Source organism: Canis lupus, chromosome 31, assembly GCF_011100685.1.
Source record: "Canis lupus familiaris isolate Mischka breed German Shepherd chromosome 31, alternate assembly UU_Cfam_GSD_1.0, whole genome shotgun sequence".
Taxonomy (NCBI): Eukaryota; Metazoa; Chordata; class Mammalia; order Carnivora; family Canidae; genus Canis; species Canis lupus.
In genome coordinates this window covers 29452454-29462447 of record NC_049252.1, presented here as the reverse complement: position 1 = coordinate 29462447, position 9994 = coordinate 29452454, and the positions used below count along the sequence as shown (strand labels likewise).

Below are 9994 nucleotides of genomic sequence, written 5' to 3'. Positions count from 1 at the left end.
CGCTCCGCTGGATCCGAACCCGGGGGGCCGAACGCCAGATCGCATGGTGACGTGTGTGGTGATGAAGGACAGGATGCCGGGGTGCAGAGGAAGGGACAGCCCGAGCGGCGGAGGCTTTAGTTCTGCCCACAAGCCAAGTTTTCCGATAGAAAGTGACAAAGCTAGGGATGCTCTATGGCTCGGTGGTTGAGCGTCTGCCTTTGGCTCAGGTCTGACCCCGCCGGGTCATGAGATCGAGGCCCACATCTGGCTCTTCGGGGATGAGCCTCTCTTTCATCCCTCTTAGTCTCTGCCTCTCGCTGTCTCTGTGTCTCTCAAGAGTAAATAAATGAAATCCTTTTAAAAAGGGGGGGGGGGAGGATAAAACTAGCTTTGTCCTGAGCACTGTGAGGTCCCACTGAAGTCTCACAAGAAGACCATAGAGGAGGTAAAATAGCCAACTCGCAGGTGAGGAAGTGGAGGCACTAAGAGATTAAAGGGATTTGCTCAGGGTTGTTTTTACATTTTATTTATTTATTCATGAGACAAAGAGAGAGAGAGTCAGAGGCAGAGACACAGGCAGAGGGAGAAGCAGGCTCCATGCAGGGAGCCCTATGTGAGACTCAATCCTGGGTCTCCAGGATCACGCCCTGGGCTGAAGGTAGCGCTAAACCGCTGAGCCACTCGGGCTGCCCTCTGCCCAGGATCTTTTTTTTTTTTATTATTATTTTTTATTGGTGTTCAATTTGCCAACATATAGAGTAACACCCAGTGCTCATCCCATCAAGTGCCCCCTTCAGTGCCCCTCACCCAGTCACCCCCACCCCCCGCCCACCTCCCTTTCTACCACCCCTAGTTCCTTTCCCAGAGTTAGGAGTCTCTCATGTTCTGTCTCCCTCTCTGATAGTTCCCACTCATTTTTTCTCCTTTCCCCTTTATTGCCTTTCACTATTTTTTATATTCCCCAAATGAATGAGACCATATATTAGAAATGACAAATACCCACCATTTGCTTCGATGTGGCTGGAACTGGAGGGTATTATGCTGAGTGAAATAAGTCAATTGGAGAAGGACAAACATTATATGCCCAGGATTTTAAAGCCAACCAGTGCCACAGCTGGAAGCTGACGCTCAGTAGTCTGGATGTAGACTCCTATATGTAGACTCGTATCAGGGCAGCAAGTACCATGAGCTCCTTTTCCAACCTCTTCTGAACTCTGCTGTAAGAAGGAGGTGGGATTCAGGTCATGTGGAGCCAGTCATCCAAGCAAACCGAGCTCTAAAAGCAAAGGGGGTTGGGGCAAGGTGGGGAACCCAGCAAGTTGTTTGAATTGGCATCTTAGTTGCTGAGTTGAAAATAGCCAGCCTGGAATTTGGGGAATTGATGCTGAAAGTGGCAGACGGGGGGCATGGGGTTTCAACTACAGTATACCCAACATGCATCTAAGGATTCACCATTTCTCCCATCCCCTAAAAGTAAAGTTGGCTAATAACCATCTACTTTACCACTACACTTTCAGTGATGATAATAAAATAGACTTTCTTAGAAGAATCTAAATTTCTTTCCCTCCATTTGATTTCCTATGTCAAAGATAAAGCCAGAAACTAGTGAAAGCCTTAAGGATAGACTTTATTCAGTAACTTCTGCAGGAGAGAAGAGGGTCCAGTGTGAACTAAAGTCAACTTTGGTTTATGCAGCGGTAACTGGGCATTTTAAAGGAGAATGAGGGAGCGAGGTCAGTTGAGCAGAATCAGGAAAGTGGACATTTACAAAAACCGGGGGATTAGTCAGTCTGATCTGGTTTTGTTAATAGGCACTTATCTGAAAGACAGTGGGGTAGGTTAGGGCAATTGGGTCGAGAGAGTTACCTTTGTGAATGCTGGCATTTCAGGGACAAGACAGTTCTGGGTCTTGATATAAAAAGATTTATATCTAAAAGAGGGAGAGAAAAGATTTATAATTCCAAGTTTTCTAAAGTAACTGTTCTCAGAGGGGATTCAGGGAGCTGATCTGTTTATCTCCAGGTTTTGGCTGGAACCAACAGTAAATTTTTCTGGCAGCTTGTTGAACTTTCTCAGGCAGGCATTCCAAAGGGAGCTGGGGTCCTCTTAGTGATGAGGCCTTGAGCTGTTAGAAGCTATTCTAGTGTTTGTTCAAATCTCCTACTGTGGAGAGAGGGACAAAATCACTTACACCAAGTGTCTATAGGCCAAAGTTGAGGCCCACTTGAGAGCTCAGAAGAGCCTGACCAGAGCTTAGTGAAGAAGATAATCTTGGTCACCTGGTGGAAACCTTGGATCTTTGTCTGGGTCCAGACCCAAGGCCAGGATTTTGTAGCTGAAGTGGCCCCTCTGGGCACACTGGGATGAATGCTCTGTGTGCAATAGCATTTCTGGGTTTCTGATCTGAAGAAGGAGGCCACTCTTGCCACATCTGCTCTGGGAATGTAAGTGGCTTTCCATAACCCTGTACATAATGCTCATGTTAGCATAATTGCGCATCTGTTACCAAGAAACCCATATGTTGTAGCTACCCCACTCTGGAGATGTAATCCTTGTAATCAATGGAAGACATCCTACAAGCAAGCATGCCTTGAAGAAGGGCTTCTTTTTTGAATTTTGTCTTAGTACCCTGAGACTTGAGGCTCTACACGCAATTGCTGTGCCCCGGCTGATGGGGAGATGGTGGAGAAGAAAGGTAAGCTGGGAGGCCCAAAGCAATGGCCCCATACATGGGTCTTGGCTCTGACTTCCTACTCTCAGCTACTCAGAGAGTAGACTTTCACTAAGTTAGGCCTGCTCTCCTGTCCCTGTTCTAGCTCTGCCCACAGTGTTTCTTTTATAACCTGTCATTTCCTATCATCGTGATGTTTACGTACCTGACTCTCTCTAATGAGTAGACTGCTCCAGCTCAGAGTCTTGTTCACCTCCTGGGGTCTATTCTAGTGGCCCCAGTAGATAGGTGTTAAATATTGCTTGGTTTAATTAACAGATGAAGTCACCTAATCTGTGAGCTGGCATCTATAATACAAAATCTAGGTATCATCAACTGTCTACCTTTTCTTTAAAAAAAAAAGATATTTATTTATTCATGAGAGATACACACAGAGAGAGAAGCAGAGACATAGGCAGTGGGAGAAGCAGGCTCCATGCAGGAAGCCTAATGTGGGACTTGATCCCGGTACTACAGAATCACAACCTGAGCCGAAGGCAGACACTCAACCACTGAGCCATCTAGGCGTCCCTAACTGTCTAGCTAGTTTGCTAGCCTTGCTGATGCCACAACATCAGCAATTCAGATACTTTCTGTACCATCAGTCTCTTGAAACAGAAGTAAGAATAAATAATTATTATATATAAATAATATAAATAAATAATAAATAATTATAAATGGAAGAAGATAAATGAGATTGAAAGAATGCTATTTATAAAGCAATGTTACAACCTTTCCTTATTTTTTTCTATAATAACAAGAACTTCTAAGTTTTCTGGAAAACTTTAAATGTTAATTTAAAAATATGCTTCTGTTGTACTGGGTAGTTCTTAAAGATGCTACTTCTTTAAGTGAACTATTACCCTGGGTTATTTGTAAAGTTAATTTGTCACATAGGAAATAATGTTTCATTAGCGAGAAGGTTCAGTGATTTATTAGCCACCCCTCTATCCCCACTGCCAGGATACAGGCAATTTACTTCAAATTTGACTTTATTTTCACTAACTTGACAAAATTTGTCAAATCTGACATCGATTCAGATGACATTTGTATTGCCCAGAAAGTAAGAGAAGTCTTCAGCATAAAACATGGCTCTGATGAGCAAGTATAAATCACTGAGATTAAAATGTCATCAGTGTTAATGGAGCAGCCACATGATCTCCATGAAAATTCTCAACGGAAAGCAAGGAACTTAGTGTCTTCTAAGCAATGACAGCTTGGATTTTCTCCATGGCAGGGCCATGTCTTCATATCCGGATATCAGACGTTAGCCTTATGCCTTTCCCACTTATCAAGGACACATTTTGAACCCTGCTGCACCCATGTTCTCGTGGATGGTGGTCTTTGATTCTTCTAGATTCAAGATTTGACTCTTGTACTTCTCTTGCCAATCTTCTACGATGTACTGGTGGTAGGGGTCATTGGAGTGCTCTCGTCGCTTGGATTTCACCGTGCTCACCAGGATGGCTACAATGATGAAAGAGAACATTCCGATCATCACCATGAGGTACAAGATGACATAGTAGAAGTTCTCAGCATCAAGTTTGGTTTGCAGGGCCTCTTGCTCAGCTGTCGTGTTCCTGCGCCAATTGTCCATATAAGTAATAAAAATCTTTTTGAAGACATCTTCCAGGGTCTGTGTCAGATTGGCTAAAGTAGGCATATCTCCCTCCTGCTGCAATTTGAATAGTAAAATAGAACAAGATTAAGAACGCCGATTCTTTCTGCCTTTGGCTACTTGAAGGGATAAAGAGAGGGGAATGCAGAGGGGAGATAATATAATTTATTCTTTACATAGCTGGTGATTGATTGAGTGCATATTTTTTTTTATTCTTTAAGCTTTGCACATGCATCTTTTGCGTGCAGGATACCTGACAATAAAAAATTTGACAGAGGACATAAAGTTAAATATAGTATCCCCATTTCCATATGTGAATAAACATAAACATGCAAATGACGATGGGAAAAAGACAAGAAATAGTTCAAAATGTTGATGGTGGTATACCTAACGAAAATTTTTTCCTTCTTTATACTTTCCTCATGTTCCAAATTTTCATCAATCACTTTGCACTACTTTATTTTTAAACAGATGGGTCACCTCACAGTGGCTAGCATAATGCCTTGTTCATCACAGGCATTGGGCAGGCATCAGGGGAATGAAGAGGTGACTCATGCCTGACCCGCGTTTTCGGAGAATTTTGAGGCAGAGGATTGCAAGGGGCACTGACGGATTTTGCTGTCTGTTCCATCTCCTTTGTCTACACAGTGCTTTTTCCAGGACTCCCAAAGAGAGGAGTATGTACGCCTACTTTTGAAAGAAGTGTCTTAGGCAAGTGGCACAATGAAACAACCCGAGAGACCATTCATATTCCTCAAATCCAACTCTCCTCTCCCTCCTCGCTGGCACTGCCTGGCCACCAACATCTCTCACCTCAATGACACAACACAGTGCAATGCAGCCTCCCCAAAACCGTCTCCTAGGGGCATATGTGTCCCTCAGTGCCCTCCACAGCTGTCACTGTGCTCTTTTTAAGAAGGAAATTGAATCATATCCCCTTGCTTTTGAAACGATTCAGTACCTTCCTGTAGTACTTAAAATAAAATCCTAGTTTCTTCATAGGATTCACCTGGCTTGGCCTGAACTCACCCCTGACCACCTTCTCAATCCAACTACTCTATCCCCATGACAACTGGTCCTACTGGCCTTCCTTCCTCCAAGTCAGTAAACGTTCTGCCTCAGGACATTTACACATTCTCTTTCCTCACCCTGGAATAATTTTTCCTTTCTGTTTCCTCTTCTACCCCCTTTATCTTTTTGGTCCCAGCTTAACTGTCCCTTCTGAGAAAACTCCCTGGCCCTGCTCTAAATCAGTTCTGCCCCTCACCCCCTGCCACCACCACTTTTCTCCGATAGCATCTTATTTTTTTTTTTCTTCAAAGCTGTTGTCACAATATGCATTCATGATGTGTGTATATTGCTGGTGTGTGTGTGTGTGTGCGCGCGCGCGCATGATTATTGGCTTTTGGTGTCATCTCTCCTACTCAGCTGTCATCTCCTCAAGGACAGAATTCATATCACCTTTGCCTATCTTGGTACAGCAAATGTTGGCATAGAGCCTGATACATCAAAGGCGCATAGTGGATGTTTAATGAATAAATGGATGTGCCGGGCATAGGCAAGGCATTGGAAATGCAGAGATGATGAATATGAGATTTCTGTCTGGGGAAGCTCAGTGTAACAGGAGAACTGCAAGCAAATGGCAATGAGAAGTACAAAGAGTTGTAAGAGGTCTGAACAAAGTGATAAGGGAGCTCAGAGAATGAAGCTGAACATGGTGCATAGATGGAGCAAACAGGTGTGAACAGACTGGAAGGAATGCAGACAGGAAGTGTACCTGTGATTAGCCAGGACCTACAGGTCCACCCAGTCAATAAAAGCCCAAACAACCCGACAGGGAGTTTGCCTAATGCACTTGGAAAACAATGTCCCTTCTCTTTAACATATCTTTCATTTCCTATTAGGAGAGATGTTTCAATCTCCTCACCTGTGGAAGGGGCACAAGTACACGTCCAGGCCTTTCTCTGACACCTTCCCAACATTTCATTCATTGAGAATTACTATAACTAAGGTAACAGAATTTTTCAATCTGATGGTTTAAGTCCTACTATTCAAAGAGCTCTCAGGGATCCCTGGGTGGCGCAGCGGTTTGGCGCCTGCCTTTGGCCCAGGGCGTGATCCTGGAGACTCGGGATCGAATCCCACGTTGGGCTCCTGGTGCATGGAGCCTGCCTCTCTCTCTCTCTCTGTGTGTGACTATCATAAACAAAAAAAAATTTTTTTTAAATCCATATTAAAAAAAAAGAGCTCTCAGGACTTCCCCTCACTCTCCCATCCACACAAAGCCTAGAGCAACTTGAAAAGAAACTTGACAAATAAATAAGATTGCCCCGAAGTACATGCCAAGCACATTTTCCAAGCAATGTAACAGAGACATACTTTCTTCCCCCTAAAAATAATATAAGGCGAAGAGTATATGAAGCGTATATGAAAAAGTTTAGCTAAGCTGGCTTTGATTCTATGCAAGACATGACCACTGGCTCCTTAACTCTTCCAGAGACAAGATCTGCTCATTTGTGGGGAGGTCACACTTGTTTTATCAATTAAAAGACAACACCCACCCCTGTGTGCTATGTCAGGGCTAGTCTTACAGATATGGTTCCTTCACCTATGATAGTTGTCACCCTCTATTTCTGCCAACCCTCCTCCACGTCTTCATCCAATGAAGAAAATTGTGATTTTGCCAACTTGTACCTTCCCCCTTCTGCACCCTCTAGAGAGAATTCTATTTCCTTTTGTGAAGCCAAATGGAAAACTGCACAGAGCATAGAGATGAGAAAAAAAAAAAAAAAAAAAAAAAAAACGAAGCCGAAGAGCTAAGTGTATAAAACTAAGGGCTGGTGAGGGGGTAGAGAAGTCACAGGAGTGAGTGGTGTGGGAAATTTGGTCTGGGGGAGGATGCTGAGGAAAATTAGGGCAGCAGAGAACTAGCAAGGGGAAGGGGGGATCCCCTTCTGGGCAGAGAATTACAGAGTTTTTTTTCTAAGGTGCTCTCAAGATTGGAACTATTCTAGTTATTTTTGCATACCAGACAGCACTTTTCTTTTTTTTTTTTTACTACTACTCCAGTATGTACTGGGCAACACGAGGCCCTGCCTTGCATCTGAGTCTCCCCCAGAGAGGTGATACCACTGCAAGCTCCTAAATGCTTTGAACTCCTCTGTCCACCCTCCTCCCACATATCTCCTTTGTGGGCTGTGTCACTGTGCTTGGAATTCCACCAGGGATGCCTCTGAGCAGAGGAAGTAAAGGTCCCATCTTCAATGGGAAGTGCAGTAGGATAGGGCACGCTCACTGCCAACACCATTCTTTGAAGGTTTTCATCAAAGCAATGGCACCACCTGTGAAAAATCTAGGCCAGCGCCTGACTTACAAGAGTGTTCAATCGTTAGTCTGTTTTTTTTTTTTTTTTTTTTTCTTCAGGATTCTGAGAGAATGGGGACATAGGAGAATAGGAGAGCTATGTTTCGATGCCTGGTGAGACCATTAGGGACAGGGTGCCTCAAGGGAAGCTTCAAGACTGCACAGCTAAAATGGGAATGGGGCAATTTTAAGCAAGTATTGAGGGGGGAGAGGGGAGATGGAGCCCAAAGGAGAGAAGAGAGGGCATTGAAGCAATCTTGTTCTTCTGATGTTCCTGTGTCACCCTGCAGAGGAAGAAAGAAATATTTCTTTTTTTAAAAGCAGCTTATTGTTTTTTGAAAGATTTTATTTATTTATTCATGAGAGACACACAAAGAGAGGCAGAAATATAGGCAGGGAGGCAGGGGGAGAAGCAGGCTTCCCGCAGGGAGTCCGATGAGGAATTTGATCTCAGGACCCCGGGGATCACACCCTGAGCCGAAGGCAGACGCTCAACCATTGGGTCACCCAGCAGTCCCAAGAAATACAATCTCTATAGGACAAAGGAGCTGAGTATCTCCAGACTCACAAAAATGGCAGAAAGCTCTTATAGTTTAGAAACCCCCGTCTGTGGTCACCTCATCCACAAGCTTTTCCCTGGACCTCTGAGTTGGAGACCCCTGTCTGTGCTACTTCTGCAAACTGCCATGTTCGTCTGTTTGCTCATTTTCAATGACCCATGCATTGTGTGTTCATTCATGTCATACTCAGAACCACTCTATGACACTGGGATTATTGCCTCCACTTTACAGACAGGAAAATTGATGTTCAGAGAGCTTAAGTAACTTCAATCATAATTACATGAGAGCTTGAGCTGCTGGGGGGCAGGGATCTATTGCTTTACTCATCTTTGAATCCCAGGGCCCTACATCATGGTTGGTGCATTGCAGATCTCTACTAAATGTCTGGTGAATCAATGAATTGTTCCTCTCGCGTGCACTATGGATTTCAACTGGAAACTACTAGAATGGTGATTCTCAACTTACTTGCCGGAGAGGAAAGGATTCACAAACTCCTTGAAAAAAGAAACTAAACAATTTGATTTTACTCTTCCCCCCCAAAACATACATATGTTCATACAAAGCTATGCATTTAATTTCAGGGGACTCCTGGGCCCCCTAAAGCCCAGCCAAGTATCTCTGTGACAAAGTATCTTTGAGTTGAGGAACCTGGGTGCTGGATTCCACTGGAGTTGTTTGGGTTTGTTTCATGGTATGAGCATGGCAACATTCACCAACATGCTTCTGGAACTAATACTGATTATTTGTTCAGCTCTTCTAACATGGACAAAGGCTCACAGCAAAGCAGATCAAGGGAGGTGCTTCTTGGGGCACCTGGGTAGCTCAGTCGGTTGAACAACTCTTGATTTCAGCTCAGGTCATGATCTCAGGATCATGGCATGGGGCTCTGTGCTCATCAGGGAGTCTGTTAGAGATTCTCTTTCTCCCTCTGCCCCTACCTACCAGCCCCTCTCTAAAATAATAAATAAATCTTAAAAAAAAGAGGCAGATCGGGAGGTGCTTCTTCATAAAACTTAATCATAGGGTGAAAAGGGCTCAGGTAGATTAACTACCTGGCTCCTGGCCAGGCTGAAAAAAATTGAGTCTAAGGGGGATTCCTATTCTCAACCCTGTTGCATGAGACAAGGCTGAGTAATCCATTGTGTCTGTCAATTTTATTGATGGAGATTATGCTAGAACATTCAAATAGGTTTAAATTTATGATACCCAGAATGACTTCTTAACTGATAGACGTTGATCATATTCGGCATACATATCATCCTTTCTCTTAGTAGAACACCATAACAGGTGTTTAGCAATGCAAAGATGGTTATTTATGTTCTGTTGAACCATCTGAAATTGTTGAACCATATTATGTTCTGTTGAACCATATGAAATTGTCATTTCATATGTTAAATATGGTCAGTATTGGCAACTTCATATGGTCCAGCCTAACATATGTGGACCTATATTTTCAGGCATTTTCTATAAATAGTTCTTGCTCAAAAAACAGGATGGGCCTCTGGAGATGATTTAGGCTGGCCTGCACGTTTGGCAGGTGCAGTTACTATAGCCCACAGAGCTTAAATCACCTGTCCAGCATCACAAAACTTGCATGTTGGAACCAGAAACCCGAGTCACCCAGGCTAGCACCCAGCATCCAGTGTGCCCTAGCAGAGGTCACACATTCCAATAATGCCCTGTTTCCATCATTGACTGGGCAGCTCAGCTGGATTAAAAAAAAAAAGAAAGAAAATGAGACCAAGACTACGGTTTCAGCTC

The 9994-nt window shown here is 43.7% G+C and overlaps 1 protein-coding gene across 1 annotated transcript; it reads right to left on the bottom strand.

The window, feature by feature from the left end:
• Window positions 1-3669: 3669 nt before the first annotated feature.
• KCNE2 (potassium voltage-gated channel subfamily E regulatory subunit 2) lies at window positions 3670-4355 on the bottom strand. Its single transcript, NM_001194963.1, has one exon. It carries the CDS (start codon window positions 4353-4355, stop codon window positions 3984-3986), a length of 372 nt encoding a protein of 123 aa, NP_001181892.1. The 3' UTR covers window positions 3670-3983.
• Window positions 4356-9994: the final 5639 nt, after the last annotated feature.